Source organism: Schistocerca piceifrons, chromosome 3 (genome assembly GCF_021461385.2).
Source record: "Schistocerca piceifrons isolate TAMUIC-IGC-003096 chromosome 3, iqSchPice1.1, whole genome shotgun sequence".
In the NCBI taxonomy this organism is placed as follows: Eukaryota; Metazoa; Arthropoda; class Insecta; order Orthoptera; family Acrididae; genus Schistocerca; species Schistocerca piceifrons.
In genome coordinates this window covers 501,493,524-501,514,198 of record NC_060140.1, presented here as the reverse complement: position 1 = coordinate 501,514,198, position 20,675 = coordinate 501,493,524, and the positions used below count along the sequence as shown (strand labels likewise).

General features: G+C 43.8%; 1 protein-coding gene across 19 annotated transcripts in view; it reads right to left on the bottom strand.

Annotated features, from left to right (window-relative positions):
• Window positions 1–1,090: 1,090 nt before the first annotated feature.
• The window catches only part of LOC124787790 (mpv17-like protein 2), a 30,766-nt gene continuing 11,181 nt past the window's right edge, over window positions 1,091–20,675 (bottom strand). For 14 of the 19 annotated variants that reach the window (XM_047254707.1, XM_047254697.1, XM_047254694.1 and 11 more), the window contains 2 exons: window positions 5,515–5,641; window positions 1,094–2,011 (listed from right to left, as the gene is read on the bottom strand). In XM_047254707.1, the coding sequence (XP_047110663.1) occupies window positions 1,384–1,998 (615 nt within the window). In that variant the 5' untranslated portion in view covers window positions 1,999–2,011; window positions 5,515–5,641 and the 3' untranslated portion in view covers window positions 1,094–1,383. Of the gene's footprint in view, window positions 2,012–5,514; window positions 5,642–20,675 lie in introns of all 19 variants that reach the window. The other 5 variants (XM_047254704.1, XM_047254709.1, XM_047254711.1 and 2 more) reach the window with 3 other exon arrangements.

Genomic DNA, 20,675 nt, shown 5'->3' with positions numbered 1-20,675 from the left:
TCAGAATCTCTATCTATAACACCATGCTTTGTTTTACACCTATTATGCGGTAATCTCTGTTTCTGTACAGTGACTATATACCATGGAGATTTCTCCCCTTATGAACACTGTTCTACTGGGTACATATCTATCCAGTGCATGGTCAACTATGCTTTTAAGCTTGAGTCATAGTTCCAACATTGCTCCTGCCCTGCGCTGAAAGTTTCAAGTCCCACAGAGATATGACTCTATTGATTTTTTAGCTAGTTTACGGAACAAATATATCATTCTGCTTTCTTCAGCTGTCCTTTGTGTGTTGGTACTCATTGTCACTACAACCATGTCATGGTCATTGATACCAGCTTTGATGTGCAAAACCTCAGAGGCCACTATTTGTTGCCACTAGATCCAATACATTTCCGTCATGGGTGGGGTTCGTAACTATCTGTTCTAGGCAGTCTTCAGAGAAGGCATTTACTAACATTTTACAGGATGTCTTATTGCGCCGCCCACTACTGATAAAACTGTCATTTCCCAATTGATTGTTGGACGATTACAGCATGATTGGGGAACTTATATGCAAGTTAAATGAGGTTGCCTGTAAAGGTTTCGGTTCCATTAGGAGACAAGTCTAGTGGGTGACAGAAACACCCAATACGGAGTCTTGCCCAAACAATCTCACATGCAGTTTCAATATATTTCTTCATGTATTTGAGTTTCTAGCTTTCTGTACTTTGTATTATGTGAGCTTCACTGCTTTCCATTAACACTTCAAACTTTGGTACTTTAATGTGAATGCTTTGGCAGTTTACCATTGGTATTTTAATACTATCACCTGTATGAAGCACCTCTTTCAATCTTACACTGATAATTCTGTGTTTCCTACAGTTATCAGTATCTGGATTGGATGGAGAGTCACCTAATCTAAAAACCTTGTGTGCATCCCTACATCTTGTCCAGTCATCAGGTAAAACAAAATGTCATACTACATAACAGTGGTCAAATGTGTCAACTCACTAGTTAGTAGAAGGGTCGCTGTAGACAGGCACATAAAAAAAAGGGAGGAGAGTTAAATTGAAACCAAGAATACAATGTTTGATGGGACAGATGTAGCTCTTTATTCAGTTTAAGCACTGTTTATTGGTCATTGTTTATTTGTACATTTGTGTTGAACTATCAACAGGATGGAATGTAAAATTCATTTCACTTATAAACATAACATTCATTTCACATATAAACTTCACTACTCTCTGCAAGGACTGTTCTAAAACCAAAAAACAATAAATAAAGAGTATTTTTGACCCATTTATGAAATAAGAATAGGGAACACCTTAGTAATGAACATGACATACTTTTATTATCACAGCCACTATATTGTTACAGCATCTAAGCAATAAATATTGATCACTTTTCTTCTAGAGTCACTTTTTCTTCCTCAATAGGTATATTATGTTTGATGTATGAAGTGTATATATCAAACCCAAGAGATATGGTATTGTCATACAGCACGCGAAATTTTGTTGGTAAAAAATAGAAATTTATTACTTGTGCTGGAGGCCAAATTAGCCATTCTGCTAGGTACAACCGCCATGCCTTATGAGTAACTTCTTTTTTTAGTGTCACCCAGTTAGAACCCTCTAATATTGCCAGAGTGAAGAAAAACACAGTTAAATATATGGGAGAAAATACAAGTTGATCCACCACAACCTTTTTCAGAACTGTCTGCAGAGATCTTCCAGGTAGCTTTTTATCTAAGTAGTTATATGTAAAGTGGCATACAACACCAACAGTAACTCCTGATATGGACATGTTTCGGGTTCTTATTAACTCCACATTTTTTCTTTCGTTATGCATCATCTCATAATGTTGCTGGATGACATCACCAGTAGCAGAGAGGCACATGGAGATTCCAACATTGGTGAGAAGAAGGTATTTGTTGAACATAGTGTGTCCCACATTGCGACATCCACTTGCCAACTGCCTCAGCACATGGATTTTACCAAGTCTCATAAACTGCATTTTTGGCTGCCACCTACAAAATAAACACAAAAAAGTAATGCATTCTGTTCCCAATCATTCAGGTAAACCATACACAAAAGGCATGTATTTAAATAATCTTACAATTTTTATGGGCAAGAAGAACAAAATAAATTTTCAGTCATTAATAGTACTACTTCAGCAGTTAACTATGAAGCAACAGTAATACCTTTATTTCATATTAATAAAGTCCAAAAAGTTATACATTGATCATTATCATCATCATCATCTTGAGTCTCTAATTTTCTGGCCCATTTGTTTCTTTAACCACTTGGGCAAATGCACAGAGAAACTTCATTTGATCAAAACAGAATACAAGCTGCTAAAGGCAAAAAAAATTTAAATTCTGACTGCAGTTTGTAATGTACTTTGGGCATCACAAAGTGGACTAGTAGATTGATTTAATTACTGGTGATATAATTAGTATCTGATATCATTAAAATGAAGCAGACTCATTCTTGTTACTGTAAATGTGCTGTATAGAATTTAGCAGGTACACACAACTGGTTGATTATACACTTTACAAGAGGGACGAGCAACCATTTAACACATTAAAAAAAAAAAAAAGCCAACAAAGTCAAACTGGTGAGTTCCGACGCCATAAAAATTGTCTTAATATCATGTCATTACAAACTAAAATTAATGGGAAGCCCATAACAGGTCAAACAAGGTTTGTCTATACAATGTTACTACTGCTGTAAGACGTTTTATTTATGAACAGGATAGGATAATACTGTCATCTTTCCATCCTCGATTTTCCATTGTTTGATTTTATTTAAAAAAATACGTATTTAGTTATTGTCACCCTCAAATATACTCGCATGGAACGCTCCATGCGGATCTGTTACTGATGGAAACAGTGCTGGAAGTCTTCTTCTGAACTCCTTGATGCGAGCCACTATTTTATTTTTTTATTTATTTATTTTTTTCGCTGCTTCAACAGACTGAAATCTTGTTCCTTTCTATGCATATCTGACCTGTGTGTGTGTGTGTGTGTGTGTGTGTGTCATCGTCGTCCAACACTTGGATGCTGCACTTTGCTAATAACCTTGTAACAGGCAATGTGGTATGAGCCATTGTGTTGTCTTGATGCAGAATCCATTACTTTTTCTTCCACAATTTGGATCTTTTTTCTGATTTTGCCATGGAGTTGAGCAAGAAGCTCAAGATGGTGCTGCTGATTAACCGTTTGACCTTCAGAAACATAGTGTAGATACACAATTCCATGAATATTGAAAGGGGTTGGGGGAGGATAGGAGGAAAGAAGAATGAAGAATCATTAATCTCTTTGAATCTTCATTTGCTTATTCTTGCTTTTTTTCGCTCTCAATGAAGTTGGGGCCTTCCAATGCGTGGATTGGCCCTTAGTCTCTGGTCATAAGTGGAAAAAAAAGTCTGTCACATGCAATCACTTTTGTCAAGAAACGTAATCAATGGCAATGGTATTCAGAGTGTCAGCACAAACATTTTCATTTTCATGAGCTGCTTTTCATTCAATTGTCTGCAGTACTATGTAGGACATAAAACTGAAAAATAGTGTTTTCCTGGCAGACTGCTTTTCTTGTTCTATCAGGTATATAATTTCTCTCAATCCACATGTCCTAGAATCCAGTAAAATAGTCCCTCTTTTCCCTGCATTTGTGTGACACAAATGGTGTTATGTCTTATATGGACTAAGTTATCTGCTGGATACATGGAGGCCATCCAGCACAAAGGTGTGGCTAAAATTGGAATTATATAACGATGAGTGGCATTTGAAAAGTCCGTGCAAAGTCCGAGAGACGGCACCACCAGCATGTATCGAGATCATGTTTAGTTAGTAGCATCTTTGGAAAAAACACACACCAAGTTTCAGCTATATTGGTCTATTTCTTTGTGTATCAAAGCAGTGGAGTGATTGTCAAAAAATGGATGAAAAATAATTTCGTGTGGTGATTAAACATTGCTTTATGAAAGGCAAAACGCATCAGGAGACTAAAGAGAAGCTTGATAAACATAATGACTCTGCGCACCTTCGATTAGAACAGTTTACAAGTGGTTTCAAAATTTTTGGAGTAGCCATATGGGCACAAGTGATGCTGAACGTTCTGGAGGTTACAACTCCAGAAATCATTAATAAAATCCATGATATGGTGATGGATGACAAAAGAGTTAAGTTACGTGAGACTGCTAGTGCTGTGGGCATCTCGAATGAATGGGTACATAATATTTTGCATTAACATTTGCACATAAGAAAAGATGGTTTCCACAATTGTTCATGCTTGACCAGAAATGGACTCGTAAAGTGTTGCAAGGATGGTTTGCAGCTATTCAGGAAGAATCCGCAGGACTAAGCATCGTTTCGTTACTGTGGATGAAACATGGATACATTACTATACTCCTGAGACCAAACAAGAATCTAAACAATGGGTTACCAAGGGAGAATCTGCACAAAAAAAGACTAAGACCATTCCTTCGGCCGGAAAGGTTATGGCGACTGTCTTTTGGGATTCGCAATGGATAATCCTCATCGACTATCTAGAAAAGAGTAAAATTATTACCGGTGAATATTATTCGTCGTTACTGGATCGTTTGAAAACTGAGCTGCAAGAAAAATGCCAGCGATTGGAACGCAAAAATGTCCTTTTCCATCATGACACTGCACCAGAGCACACACCTCAGCAGTTGTGGACGCAAAATTAATGGAAATAGGATTCCAACTCCCCCTCCCCCTATTCTCCAGAGATGGCTCCCTTGAACTACTATTTGTTCCCCAATTTGAAGAAATGGCTGGCGGGACAAAGATTTTATTCAAATGAGGTGGTGATTGTAGCAACTAATAGCTATTTTGCAGACTTGGACAATTCCTATTATTCAGAAGGGGTCAACAAATTAGAACAGCATTGGATGAAGTGTTTACATCTAAAAGGAGACTACATCAATAAATAAAAAAGTTTTACCCCAAACACGTAAGTAGTTTTTATTTTTGCACGGAATTTTCAAACACCCCTAGTAATACTGTTTGAATAGCTAACGCATTGAAGTGGGGCAAACTCGAATGACTCAAACATTAACTGAGCAAAACAGATCTCGGTTCAAGTATAGTCTGGCACACAGCTTTAGCTCATTAAATGCATCAATATGATCATCATAAAACTGTCACTAGTGTGTAAATGTTTTTATATACACATGTGCCTTTCCCCCTTTCAAACTTGTGAGGATGTACTAGAACAGGTTTTTTTTCCTCTCCAAAAAGGACCTTCCAGTACTCTGATGATTTTAAATTAAATACTTGACCATTTGACGCAGTGGAACACTTTACCAGTGAGGAGCTGCTTGTCTGCAATGAGTGCTGCTGACCAACAAAGCTTGAAGACCTATTTATTGTCTGACATTTTGATCAAAAACACACAAAAAATGTAAAACACACACACACACACACACACACACACACACACACACACACACACACACACACACACACACGAGTGTGCACTCATGTATTTTATTTTATTTTACCCGAGGCAGTATTATCCCAGCAAATCAACTGATACAGGTCTTATCTTCTACATCCAGCCAGCATTTACAGGAGTTTTCCCTCAGTTGGAAGGTAAGTGCTGAAATCTTCCAGCTCACCGAGAACTGGCTGAAAAGAACGAATTTCAGTAATTCAAGTTCTGACCACTCATTTTGATAGTGAAATGTGACTTCAATAATGCACTAAATTAAAACACACACACAGCATTCAACCTGTATCACCTGGACTGAGATCCTCAGTTATATTCAAAGTCTAGACCAAGTCCAAATATAAAATGTACCTTGTTAAAAGGCAGCACACAATATAAAATAGTGGGTTATCTTGCAAGAGTAAAAGGGCATATATTACAGAGCAATGTCCCATATACAAGTACATGTAGATCAGTTTGTACCATCAATGTGACCAGGCAAGAATACTCAATATTGAAGGCGATTTGGCCATTCTTACTCCCACTGATCTATGAATCACCCAACCAACATGGGGATGGTGGCCAAGGAAAACATGGGATCACTTGCAACAATGTCCCCTTGCCTAATTACTATGACAATCAGTTTTCCTAGATAACAGGGTTCTCCTATACATCGAACTGATGTACCTCTCTTCTGCTTTTGTACAAGATGAAAGGAATCCTCATGATCTGCTCTCTTCTCTCTGCTGCCTATATCCCCAAAAATACTTGGAGGACATTTACAAAGCGAAGAAGATAATGTGATGACACTGTACATGCATTTGTACCTCTGTACTGTACTACAGTTCGTTACAAAATATCGTACATTCAGTTTGGGTAAAAGTCTCATACAGGGAAGAGAAAACTATTTATAGCTGATGACATTACCCTACATACACCTTTCACAGAAGGCTATAGTGAAACTGTGATGAATGTTTAAAATGTTTCAAAATGAAGATCTAAAATCCAGGTTACAGGGCAGCCTGTATATCAGGAGCCCTGCATGAAAGGTGTGTTGTGGAAGCAGTACTGGCCTGCATTACTGAACTGTGTCACAGGAACTACAAGTGGTAATAAGCACAGCTGGGGAGAGGTTGAATTGGACAGGTCACGGAATCGACAGAGGGAGGGGAGGAGGAAATGGATAGTGAGAGGGAAGGAGGGGGAAATGCATGAGGCAGGTGGAAGGTGTTGAGGAGTAATGGGAGATGCAAAATGAGATGGTTAGGAAGATATGGTCGAAGAGAAGAGTGAAGAGAGAGTACGAAGAGAGGGGAAGATGAAGAGACTTGAAGAGTGGAGATGAGGTAATAGATAAAGGTGGGAGGATGAGGTGGGCAAATGGAGGGAGGAAGAGGTGGATGGCTGGTTGATTGGGGGAGTGGGGGACAGGTTTAAGGGAACAAATAACAAGGTCTTCAGTCCCTTAGCCCACGAGTGGTGCATCCAAATAGTAAAAATCTTACCCCACAACGTTTTCTGACCTAGTCAGGAGATTCATAATGCTAAAAGCAAGAAGGCTACAAACATAATGGATATCTTTTGTACTGTCAATAACAAAAGCAATGTGAAGAACATAGGGAAGTAACAGGTGGGTGTCCCTGGGGCTCTACATGTGACTGGAGATGACGCACCCACAGCTGTCCCACTCTTGATTCATTATAGTCAAGAGCAACCCCTATTCAACACAGTGTGACACACAGAATAGAAAACTGTGTGTAGAGGGAAGGAGGCAAACTGAATTTTAAAAGTAATTTACACAGAGTAAAAGAGGGATGAAAGATAAGCCTGGTCAAGGAGTGTGAGTTAGGGAAGTGCCAGACCTAGCAGGCACCTCCATACATCCTGCAATCTTGTAACTGAGAATAAAGATCACTTTCATGGAAAAAAACTGAGAACAAATTCAACCATCCCTGAAACATCTTCCAATATTAGAGGCAATTAATCTGGAAGTTCATCCTTAACACTGAGGGCAAAAAGGAGAGGGTATTCTGCCAAGATAAGAGTTCTCGTCTCTAAGGCTCCACAACTGCAATGTAGGAGTGGCTCATTACACTGTGACAAAGCAAGCTGGGATAATTTTAATTCCCCTTGTGTTTCGCCATCTGCCTCCTTAAATTCATTTTGTTACTTTCAACTATTTACCATTAGCATAGGTGAATATAATCTGTACTTCTGTAAAAGAGAAAGGTTGGCCCTCAGTTTTAAAGAATATAACACCAGATCGAATTTTGTGCTCAGTTTTATGTATGCAATTGATTTTCAAATTTATTTTAACTATTCCTAGTTAGTATCCTTCATTATATGGTGAAATCAGTAATTGTTTCGTAACTTAAATTTTATTGTTGACTTACAAACAAATATAAATTCTGCACTAATCATAAACATTTGGAAGACGAAATACTAGTAATCTTAATGTATCTATTTGGCTCTATTCGAAAACATGTTAGCAAAACCAGCCCTGAATTAATTCCAAAGAATTAATAATTTTGTCGTAAGTATTGTTTGTGTAACTATATTTGTTAATTTCACGATTTAAACAAATAATTTGGGCTAAACCTTGTAGCAGAAGAAACTGTTAAAAGGAAGGAATTTTTCGACGTATTCAGTTAATTGAATGAGTTAAGTTTTAGTTGTAATTTTTGTAAATTTAACTTCGAACAATGGGTAGTTTCAGTAGCTATTATTGTGATGATATATAACAGCCCGATTTTTGGTCACTGGACAGTCAATCCACGGCCAAGTTTCAGATGAGAAACCTGTGTTGGGATAACAACACTGCTTCAACTTAACTGTGGAATAAGTGCTAAACAATTAGGCCATGTGTAAAAACAATGACAGTGTCTGCTCCATACATACCTTTCTATTCTTCAAGAACTGTGAACTTTGTGGTTAGGTTTTTACGGCTCATAAATGTTCAATAGTAAACTATTGTAGCAGTATATGGAGGTTTGCATTCACACTATTAATGAGACTTATCGAAAGTTGAAAAATAGTGCACTGGCCATATAACTGTGTATTATTTGGGGGTTGTGAAAAGTGAAATTAAAGTACTGTGAAACACAACTGCGCACCTGTCGGCTACATTATTTACAGGAGTCCATAATCCATTATTCAGCCAGTATAGCAATGCAGTACGTCGACACCGAGGACAACAAATGAAATAAATAGAGCAGGCAGATCCGCTACAACACAAAATAAAACTATGGTTTAATCTGGTATGACTGGTGTAGAGATGATGTGCGACTGTGTATTCCTTCTGGGAGAAGTTAAGGGAAGACTACTAAGCTGCAGTAGTCTCTTTGATAGTGTGGAGTTTATTGGATGGGGCAGTAGACCACTGGATGTTCCGTTTCCGAGGGAGCAGACATCTCGCGTGCACCTACAAATCACATCTTGGGGTCGGCAAAGCAAACAGGAAGCAAGTAAGCGCTGCTCCAGCCAAACGGTTGGCCAATTGATTTCCTGGGACACCCACGTGACGGGGGACCCACAGAAAGACAACTGAACAGGCTACACAACAAAGGTCAGCAAGAAGCTCATGAATATCAAAGACCAAAGGGTGACAAGAATACTGTCAGTCAACAGCTTAAATACTGCTGAGTCAGATACATATTAACACACAGTCGAGGGATGCATGTTTAACAAAATGAAGGGCTTTGCTAACAGCTGTCAGCACTACAGTAAATGCACTACACATTCCTGTCAACAAATGGTGTTCCATACCAGCAAGGGATGTAAAAGCATATCCCAACTGCTTCGCAGCCTTACACCCATTAATGTTGAACTTTCGAAAAACGGGATGTAACAAGACACTGAAGGATCTCGGGGGGACAACAGAGACTAGACCCTTGGAACAGATCAGTCTAATCCGTGGCCTGGGCACCATCCAAGGAGGATGAGGCAAGAGCCTGAAGTAGCTCCCAGTCAGTGAAGGGTCCATTATGGGATTGAGCTTGGAGGGGAGTGCAACATAAACAGATGTCTTCAACTTGTTGCTTCTGCAGTAGAAAGGTAGCTGGATAGGAAATGGATGGCAATGCTGTTGCAAAGTTGATCACAAGGTATTCTACTTGAACTGATAGATTGGTACAAAGACCATGGAGCTTGGGCCTGGGAGGAGGTATAGGGTTGACAGCACTCCTTCTGACTGTGCTTGATTAGATAGTGAACCTTAATGAGAAGTCATTTAAAAGTGATAAGGCAGGACTGTAAAGGACGATGATTGAACCATTACGGGGCTTGTCGGCAATTTAAACAGCTAAACTGCAAAGTCTTTGGTCCACAACGGCATTGGCTGATGATGGGAGGACCTGTTGAAAGGGGAGTAGCAGTTCCAGTGGTGTGGATGATATCGTCTGAGTTGCCTTGTACAACCTCCTCACCAATACAAACTGACAGAGGCAGCAAATGTAACAGCAGAGGCATACAAAGACCAATTGGCTCTGTGAAGTGTCCAATGTTGGCAAGGAAACAGGACAGTCACCAGAAAGCAGTCACTGTCATAAAAGTCGTCATGTAGTGACCAATCTAGTGAAGCCATAAGATTTGGGAAAGAGGTTTTTAGTTTGATAGCTGAAAAGTTCTGAATGGTGGGCTCCATATGGTTCCCAATGTGGTCAATACAACATAAGGAGCCTGCTTGGAGAAGGATAAGCATTGCAAATGATAATTACTGAGGTCATTTGTGCCCACAATGCTATGGCTTCCAATGAGGTATCAAGGGGAATCCATGCACTGATAACATCTGTATGAACCAAAATACAAATCCCACCAGATGCCCTCTTGGAACCAGCACAGTTCTGACAAAAAGCAAGACAACCACGGATTATTGGAGAATGGTTTTTTTTTTTTTTTTTTTTTGTGGCGCACAACTTCAATGGTCATTAGCGCCCAGACTACGTTAGGAATGCACCGCGAGGCACAAGTTTAAAACAGCAACTAAAAGGGAAAACACGATAAAAGACAGACTGACAGGCATAGGATTAAAAAACAGCATAATCAAATGTCCTTAGAGAGGTTTGTCAAGTTGATAAAACGAAGAACGCGAGCAGCTGCTCGTGGGTCACCCGCTAAAATGGCATCTAGAGTACATGGCAGGCCAAGATCAAGACGCAGTGTGTTAAAATCCGGACAGGACGTTAAAATGTGGCGGACCATCAGCAATTGCCCACATGGGCAGAACGGCGCCGGCGGAGCCGTCAGCAGATGGCGATGGCTGAACCGGCAATGTCCAATTTGTAACCGGGCCAGAACGACCTCCTCCCACCGTGAAGGGCGGGAGGAGGACGTCCAAGCCGGGGGAAGAGGTTTCAAGGCCCGAAGCTTGTTGTCTGTAAGTGCAGCCCAATCGGCATGCCACAGCGATAAAATGTGCCGACAAATGACCCTGCTACAATCTAACGAAGGGACACAACAAGAAGCTGTCCGAGGCTGGAGGACCGCAGCCTTGGCCGCGGCATCTGCAGCTTCATTCCCAGGGATACCGACATGGCCAGGAACCCACATAAAGCTAACCGGAGAACCGACGTCCACCAGCTGCTGAAGAGAGCGTTGGATCCGGTGCACGAAAGGGTGAACCGGATACGGATCACTGAGGCTCTGGATGGCGCTCAGGGAATTGGAGCAGAATAAGCAGAATGTCGGTGGTGGCAGATGTAAAGAACAGCCTGGTAGAGAGCAAAGAGCTCAGCTGTGAAGACCGAACAATGGCCATGGAGCCGGTATTTGAAACTTTGTGCCCCGACAATAAAAGAACACCCGACCCCGTCATTGGTCTTAGAGCAATCTGTATAAATGAAGGTCATATTAATGAATTTCGAACGAAGTTTGACAAAACGGGAGTGGTAGACCGAACCGGGGGTAACCTCCTTTGGGAGCAAGCTGAGGTCAAGGTGAACGCGAACCTGAGCCTGGAGCCAAGGTGGCGTGTGGCTCTCGCCCACTCGAAAGGTTGCAGGGAGTGAAAAATTAAGGTGTTGAAGGAGGCGACGAAAGCGAACTCCAGGGGGTAGCAGGGCAGAGACATACAACCCGTATTGACGGTCGAGAGAGTCGTCAAAAAAGGAACGATAAGATGGGTGGTTGGGCATTGGCAGTAGCCAACAGGCATACCGACAAAGCAGTATATCGTGCCGGTAGGTGAGTGGTAATTCACCAGCGTCAGCATGAAGACTCTCGACGGGACTAGTATAAAACGCTCTGATCGCAAGTCGTAAACCCCAATGTTGTATGGAGTTGAGGCGGCGTAAGATGGATGGCCGTGCAGAGGAGTATACGAAGCTCCCATAATCCAGCTTGGAGCGGACGATCGACCGATATAGACGAAGTAGGACGGTTCGATCCGCTCCCCACGACATACCACTGAGAACACGGAGGACATTTAGAGAACGGGTACAACGGGCAGCCAAATATGACATGTGGAGACCAGCTAAGTTTCCTGTCAAATGTAAGACCTAAAAATTTTGTTGTCTCCACGAATGGGAGAGCAACGGGACTGAGTCATAAGGCCAGTGGGAGAAACTCTTTGTAGCGCCATGGTAAAATCGTCCACGAAAAGGGAGCCTGATACATCATCTGGGAGGCAATCCATTATTGGATTGATCGCTATGGCGAAGAGAGCGACGCTCAAAACTGAGCCCTGTGGCACCCCATTCTCCTGGCGAAAGGTGTCTGACAGGACAGAACCCACATGTACCCTGAACTGTCGATCCATTAAAAAGGAACGAATAAAAAGAGGGAGGCGACCGCGAAGGCCCCATGTATGCATGGTGCGGAGAATGCCCGCCCTCCAACAGGTGTCGTAAGCCTTCTCCAAATCAAAGAACACAGACGCGGTCGGGCGCTTCCACAAGAAGTTATTCATAATGAAGGTCGACAAGGTAACCAGATGGTCAACAGCAGAGCGGCTCCTACGAAATCCACATTGTACATTGGTAAGTAGGCGTCGAGACTCGAGCAGCCAAACCAAACGAGAGTTAACCATTCGCTCCATCACTTTACAGATACAGCTGGTAAGCAAGATGTGTCGATAACCGGAAGGCAAGTGCTTGTCCTTCCCCGGCTTAGGAATCGGGATAACAATAGACTCGCGCCAGCATGCGGGAACATGTCCCTCAATCCAGATGCGATTGTAAGTACGAAGAAGAAAACCTTTACCCGCAGGAGAAAGGTTCTTCAGCATCTGAATATGAATAGAATCAGGCCCTGGAGCGGAGGACCGTGACTGGGCAAGTGCGTTTTCGAGTTCCCGCATGGTGAATGGGGCATTATAACTTTCACGATTCGAGGAGCGGAAGTTAGGTGGCCTAGCCTCCTCTGCCTGTTTGCGGGGGAGGAAGGCAGGGTGGTAATGAGCGGAGCTCGAAACCTCTGCGAAAAAGCGGCCGAAGGCATTGGAGACATCCTCAGGGGCCACAAGGGCATCATTCCCAACCGTCAAGCCAGAAACTGGTGAGTGGACCTTAGTGCCAGATAGCCAGCGCAGGCTTCCCGAGAACACAGAAGAAGGAGTAAAACTGTTGAAGGTGCTTGTGAAAGCAGCCCAGCTGGCTTTCTTGCTTTCTTTAATAATACAACGACACTGTGCACGTAATCGTTTATAATTGATACAATTCGCCACTGTAGGGTGGCATTTAAAGGTGCGTAAAGCACGTCGACGAGCACGTAAAGCGTCTCTACATGCTGCGGTCCACCAGGGGACCGGTACACGACGTGGAGAAGAAGTAGGTTGAGGGATGGAATATTCAGCAGCAGTGAGAATGACTTCCGTGAGGTGTGCGACCTGACGATCGCAGCTTGTGAAGGTTTGATCCTGAAAGGTCGCCCTGGAAGAGAAGAGCCCCCAGTCTGCTTTGGAGATGGTCCAACTAGATGAGCACGGAGAGGGGGTATGCTGCAGGAGATGGATAACACACAGGAAGTGCTTACCACTCAAACCGGCATGCAAGTTGGGAATAGGTGTGAGATGTGTCCGAAAGAAAAGTAGGGGCGCCAGTATTGAGGCAGACAAGATTGAGCTGATTGAAAAGGTCTGCTAACAGGGAGCCCTTCGGGCAGGATGCTGGAGAGCCCCAAAGGGGATGGTGGGCATTGAAGTCTCCAGTTAACAAAAATGGTGCAGGTAGCTGAGCAATAATTTGCATCATGTCTGCCCTGGTAACGGCAGACAACGATGGAGTGTAAACGGTACAAATGGAAAATGTAAAAGTGGGGAGAGTTATTTGGATGGCAACTGCCTGCAGGCCAGTGTGCAATGTGATGGGATCATAGTAAATATCATCCCGGACCAGCAACATAACCCCTCCATGAGCCGGAATACCTACCACATGGGGTAGGTCAAAACGCACAGAGGTGTAGTGTGCCAAGGCAATTTGATCGCATGGACGTAGCTTCGTTTCCTGGAGGGCTACGACGAGCGGACGGTGCAAGCGGAGCAGCAACTTCAAGTCCTCTCGGTTGGAGCGAATGCTGCGAATATTCCAGTGAATAAGTGCCATCGTAAGAAGAAAAGGAAGATGAAAGAAGGGGTCACCTCGAAGGCCGCTGAGGGCCTGGCTTCGAGCGAGCACTGCCGCCGCTATCAGTAGGCGGACAGTCATCGTCCATTGGTTCTATAGGTTCATCGGCCATCTTGGTAAGATGGCTGGGAGGGGGAGCTTCCTCCGCCGGTGAACGGCCAGATGTTCGGCTACCAGCGGTGCGGCCAGGCGAAACGGATGACGGCCTGGGGCGGCAACCACTGGGTGGCGCAGGAGAAGAAATGCGCCGTGGCGGAGAAGGAGAACTGTGCTTCCTATGAGCCTTCTTGGAAGGTCGTTTGGTGGAAGTACTGGTCGAGGGCTGGGAGGTCGAGGTACATAGGAAGTCTGCACGGGACGGTTCCTTCTTGAAGGCCCGTGCATCTGACTTCTGGGTCTTCGTCTTAGCAGAAGCTGATGAAGGGGCTTGTGTCTGTGGGGTGATGGGAGGAAGAGGAGACGTCGACCGCGCGATCTTAGCACTGGCTGAACAGACGACCGTGGTTCTGAAGGTCAGATCGCATGTTTGGGTTGCCACCTCCCTGGTAGTCCGAGGAGAGGTGAGGACAGTACTATATTTCCCCGCTGGGAGCAGCGTGGGCTTCCTACTATCAAATAGCTTGCGAGCAGCCGAGGTGGACACTTCCTCTATGACCCGAATTTCTTGGATACAGCGTTCTTCCTTATAGATGGGACAGTCGCGGGAGGACGCTGCATGGTCACCCTGACAGTTCACACAATGAGGAGACGGGGAGGCGGACAGTCACACTCATGGGCATCCCTGGCGCAAGTGACACATTTAGCCACATTGGAACAAGACTGGCGAGTGTGATTAAAACGCTGACACTGGTAGCAGTGCGTAGGTGTCGGGACATAGGGGCGAACACAAATAACCCCGTAGCTCGCTTTGATGCGCGATGGCAGCTGAACACTATCAAAGGTCAAGAAAAGTGTCCGGGTCGGTACAAGGTCATTGTTGACCCTTTTCATGACCCTATGGACAGCCGTCACACCCCGCTCAGCGAGGAAAGATTGAATCTCCTCGTCAGTCAATCCGTCGAGGGATCTAGTATAGACTACACCACGAGACGAATTCAAAGTTCGGTGAGCCTCCACCCAGACAGGGAACGTGTACAGGAGTGTGGCTCGAAGCAGTTTCTGTGCCTGAAAGGCGCTCTCAGTTTCTAGTAACAAGGTACCATTACGCAACCTTGTACAAAACTTAACAGTACCGGCTGTGGCATCTACGCCCTTCCGGATAACGAAAGGGTTGACAGAGGAAAAATCCTTTCCGTCCTCAGATCGAGAAACGACGATGAACTGTGGGGCAGGCGGTAGTACTTTTGTCACTGGTGGCTGGTCATGTTTCCGTTTGTGGGCAGAAGTTGAGAGAGAAGTAGAGAAATCCATTGCGGAGGAATCCCCCATGATTGCCAGCGTCTCCGATGGCGCGCTCCTTCCTTGTGGGGACCCTCTCAGAGGGCACTCCCGCCTTAGGTGAATGTTTACACCTCAGGTCACACCTCCTGTGAAACAGACTGAGGGACCAATCGGCATGGTCAGAAGGTGTCAGATCAGGCAATCACCCCTCCCTGGGCCTGGCCTTTACCAGGGGGTACGTGCGTGCCTTACTTGTCTACCCAGGGCGGGGAATTACGCGTTACACCGTCACCGGCTACGCGTGCGAACGCGTGGGTCGGCCTTCAGGCGCGCACAGGGAGGAAGGAAGAAGAGGAAAAGGAAGAGAGAGAGGACAGACTGTCTCAAACGCCGAGGCGGAGACCAGAGAAGGCAAGGAAAATAGTAAGGAAGACAGTGAGATGGAGAAGAACAAAGAAAGGAACCAACCAAAGGAAGGAAGAAACGAGAAGTGTAAAACCAAAAAGACCACAAATATAGGTCGTGGAACCGTCCGTCTCCGGACGCAGGCGCTAACTACCCCCTTGAGGGGGATGGACTCCTTTTAGTCGCCTCTTACGACAGGCAGGAATACCTCGAGCCTATTCTAACCCCCGGACCCGCAGGGGGGGAATGGTATCTGTGAAGTGTGTTTCTTTAAGAGCAATGCAAATCATAGAAGAGAAGGTTGTAAGATGTAGCTCTGGCAGGTGACAGTAGTACCCACTACAATTCCACTGAATAACCACTTGACTGGTGGCCAGGTTGTGTGTGAAGGGGCTTGGAGGACCAGTCACATCACAGGATCATTGCCTGTCACCAGTGGGATGGAACTACATCCACAAATGTACTCTCAGAATCCAACGGCTAAGATAAAAACACCTGTATCTGTACAATTATCCTTGGGCCTTATTTGTACATGCCTGATAAAATGTCTGCCTTGCCACTGGAGATTGATCCAGAGCTCCTCATGTGTCTGGAGCATAAGATCTTTCTGGAAGATGATTCCTTAAGCCATAACCAAAGTTTTGTGTGGGATATTGTTTACAGGTAAGTAATCTAGACAATCACATGCCTGTAGATTGGACAGCAGAGGAAGTTTTAATTAATAATGAACCATTTCACATTTTTCCCACAGACTCAACTCCCCCAAATTTGTTTTCTAAGCTTTCGACAAGAAACAATGGTTTCTTTGCAGTAAAAGTATCCCCATAAGTCTGAATATATACTAAGTATTTGGTGAAGTATTTCACTCCCACACATCTGGTTTGTCCCTCTTCCCACAATGTAAACAAGGAAAGAAACATTGTGAGATCATATCCCTCTTCATTATAATAATATACCCCTCTGAAGAGAATGTTTGGGACCTTGCAGCCACCAGAGGAAGTAAGTTAAATTCGCTTCATGTATGAATTTTCCGCCATGGTACCACCCACTCCAAACAGGGGACCTGTCTATGGGCTCCACTCATCTATAGCAACTGTAACCTGGCCAGTAAACTGTTGCCTGCAGTTCCCTGCCCCAACCATGACAGGCACATAGACCTTGGTTTGGGTGGGGAGTTTCCAACTCAGGCACCAACAGTGCGAACCCTGTGTGGTCAGAGCTACCAACATTCTGGTACTTGATGACCCGCTCCACAATAGAATGGCAACCCTGCTAGGTTTTGTGCGTAGTCACCTTGCAAGAAAGGAAGAAAGCGAGAAGGGAAAAGCACAAAAGCAGAATATACACTGCACTGGGTGACATCCCCTTCAGCATCCACACTTCAGCAAAATTTGGGAAAGGAGTTCAAAGTCAAACCCAACAAGGAAACCATATAATTAAGAATGAAAAGTTGTAGAATGGCAGAAGGGAATAAAGTGAGTGTCCAAAATCACAAATATGATCCAAGCACAATTGGCACGAAGAAAATTATCCAATGGAAAAGTAGAGGGATGGACAAAGGCTAGGGCCCGCTGTGGGCAAGCACGTACTCACAAGACGGATGTGAGCCCCCTTGGGTGGGTGGGTGGAGGAGGAGATGAGGTGGACACAGAAACAGGATGGAGGAGATGGGTTTAATATATAAGGGGCATTACTAGTGTAAAGTAATGGTAACGATTTTATTAACTCAGTACACACACTCAAAAATAGTTGTCAAAACAGTTGACATATGTACCCCATTGTGACACTAGTCGGTCAATTCCATCCTTGAAGAAGCTAGTAGGTTGCTGTCAGATACAGGCCTGGACCCAGTCACACACTTTATCGTCCATTGTGAATAAATGTCTGCGAATAGTTTGTTTTAGAGGTCGAAACATATGAAAGTCACACAGTGAAAGGTCAGGACTGTACGGTGGATGTGCCAGTGTTTCCCACTGAAACTGGTGCAACGTTGTCTTTACCACATTGGCCGTATGTGGGTGGGCAGTATCATGCAGGAGGATAACACCATTGGACAACATGCCTCAGCATTTCAACTTTATGGCTCGTCTAAGGTTTTGTAAAGTGGCTTGATAGTGCTGGGCACTGATGGTGGTTCCCCATTCCAGGAACTCGACAAGCAGTGGGCCCTTGTGGTCAAAAAAGGAGGACATCATGACCTTACCAGAACTGGTGTGCACGGTCTGATTTCTTTGGAGGTGGTGAAATCACACGTTTCCACTGCTTGCTTTGACACTTGCTTTCCAGTTCAAAATTGTGACACCATGTTTCGTCACCTGTGACAATACGCGACAGAAAGCCGTATTCTTCCTCATGATAGCATTGCAGATGACTCACAGACACGCCATTCAAATATTGCGCTGTTTGGTGGTCAGTTGGTGGGGAACCCACTGCGCACAGATTTTTCAAAAGTTCAAGTCATGCATTATGGTGTGGGCAGTGCCCACACTATTACCCAGTATCCAATGGATCTATTCCACGGTGATTCTGCAGTTGTGCAAGACTAAAGCATTCATTCATTTCTGCAACCATTTCCGGTGTGATGACACAATGAGCCTATCCAGGACGAGCATCGTCTTCCAGTAACTCACACCCCTCAAGGAATTGTCCATTCCACAACACTTTAACGACTCAGACCGTACTCACCGTACACTGCCTTCATCCTTCTATACATTTCATGGCCTCCAACTCCCTCTGCCGCCAAAAATCTGATCACTCCTCGTTGTTCCTGCTTACTCGCCTGCATGTTCGGTAGTGGACGATAACTTGTGTGACCACTTCGGCATGAAATCACACTGGTGCTATGCAACATCAAATGGTGCACACGCAGTTACAGGGTGCCACCGTATGTGTAAGGCAAAGGTAGACGCACTGACCAGGTTTCATTTGAATGAACCTCATATGTGTTGAACGCACATGTGGAGGAAGCAGGGTGTATGTATGTACGTATGTCTTCTTCCAAACACTTGGATCAATTTCATCGAAATTTGGCACGGAAACAGCAGGCCTTATGAAGATGAGCACTGTGGGTATTACAAGCTGCTACATCCAATAGGAGTGGGGATATGGGCAAACGTGTTTCTTCCAGCCTGTAGGGTATAGACTGTCCTGCACAATAGGCAACTTGTGTAGGTACAGTAACAGCTTGCCAAATCAACCTGCTCTACAAGGCAGCCTACATGTCAGGCACGAAAGTGTTCTCTAGGCTCCAACATGTAGCTGGCCCTGCACGATAGGCATGTTGTGCTGGAATAGTTTCAGCCTGCTTTGCACGGCAGCCTGTACATAAGAGGCAAATAAATTATTTTCGAGCCCTGATGTGCAGCCACCCCTGCTTGATAGGTGTGTTGTGGGAGTAGTATCGACCTGCTTACCAGAACTGTATTGCAGGGGCTACACAAGTCCATGAGCGTGGCTGGGGATAGACAGACACAGAGGAAACAATGGACAGAACAAGAGAAATAGGGGGAGCAGGAGATGCATGAGGCAGGTGGAAAGTAAAGAGGGGGTAGTGTGGGCAGCTGGAAAAGGAAGCAGGAGGTGTAGATGGAAAGTGAGGGGCAAAGCAGTGGGGGGGAAAAGCTTAGTGATATAATAAATCTCATTATAGAGAAAGCCACAGAAGAGACTTTATTTTTTTTTTCTTTAGAGAATTATTAAGTGGTGGTTCTCTGAAAATTGATTCTTCCTAAACTCTGAGAAAGCACACTAAATTCTGTTCTGTACAACAAATAAAAACATATCAACACCTGAGATAGCCTACGAACAGGAGTCAGTAAGTAGGGTTGAATGCTAGAAATCTTTGGGTATGCGTATTGATAAAAAATGTCGTCTGACTACGGCCTCCCGTCAGGTAGATCATTTTCCAGGTGCAGTTTTTCGATTTGCCGGCACTTCGGTGACTTGTGCATCGATGGGGATGAAATAATGATGATTAGAACAACGTAACACCCAGTCCGTGAGCGGAGGACATCTCCGACCCAGCCGGGAATTGAACCTGGCCCTTAGGATTGACATTCTGTCACACTGACCACTCAGTGAAATGGAAGAAGCATCTTACCAAACTTTTCAAACAATGAAGTTCAGCTACTTTTGCTCTTCATATAACTGCTAGCCTTGAAAACAAAGTTTCAACTGCCTGACATCTTGCATATTTCCCCTCAGCAACGTCTTACGGAATAATTCTCTTGGATAACTCGCCACTTCAGAAAAAAAAGTATGAACCACACAAAAGCTACCGGTAAGAATAATATGTGGTGTTCACCATGATCATCACATAACTACCTCTTCAAGAGGTTAGGTATTGTAACTACACCATCATGATACACACTTACCTGCTAATGAAATTCTTCATAGAGAATCCATCACACTTTTCAGAGAATAATGATGTCCACGCCAACGACACTAAAAGCTTTCATTATTAAAGCTTTCAGAAGCTCAGAAAGGAGTTCAATATACAGCAACAATAGTATAGTGTCCAACAGGAAGCAAAACACGTTTTAAATCTAACCCAAAGCCATTTCTTCTGGACAACTCCTATTCCATGGAGGAATTTCTGTTAAAAGCTGGTAGCCCGAAGGAAAAAAAACTTGTTTTTTGTGCAGTTATATGAGCAGGACTAAAAAAAATGTGTGTTCATTACCTAAAAATCATGTACACAAATCCTGTAAACTGACTCATTCAATTTGATAAAATAATCATTCAAATGATATACGGACTTGTAGCTCATTAACTTTATTGCAGCGTCACTCCAGCAGGAACAGGTCCCTTTCCAACATGACTGACAAGAAAGTGATATGCACATACTAGCTCAGTAGTGGACATGATACACTCCTCCTTACATGATATCATT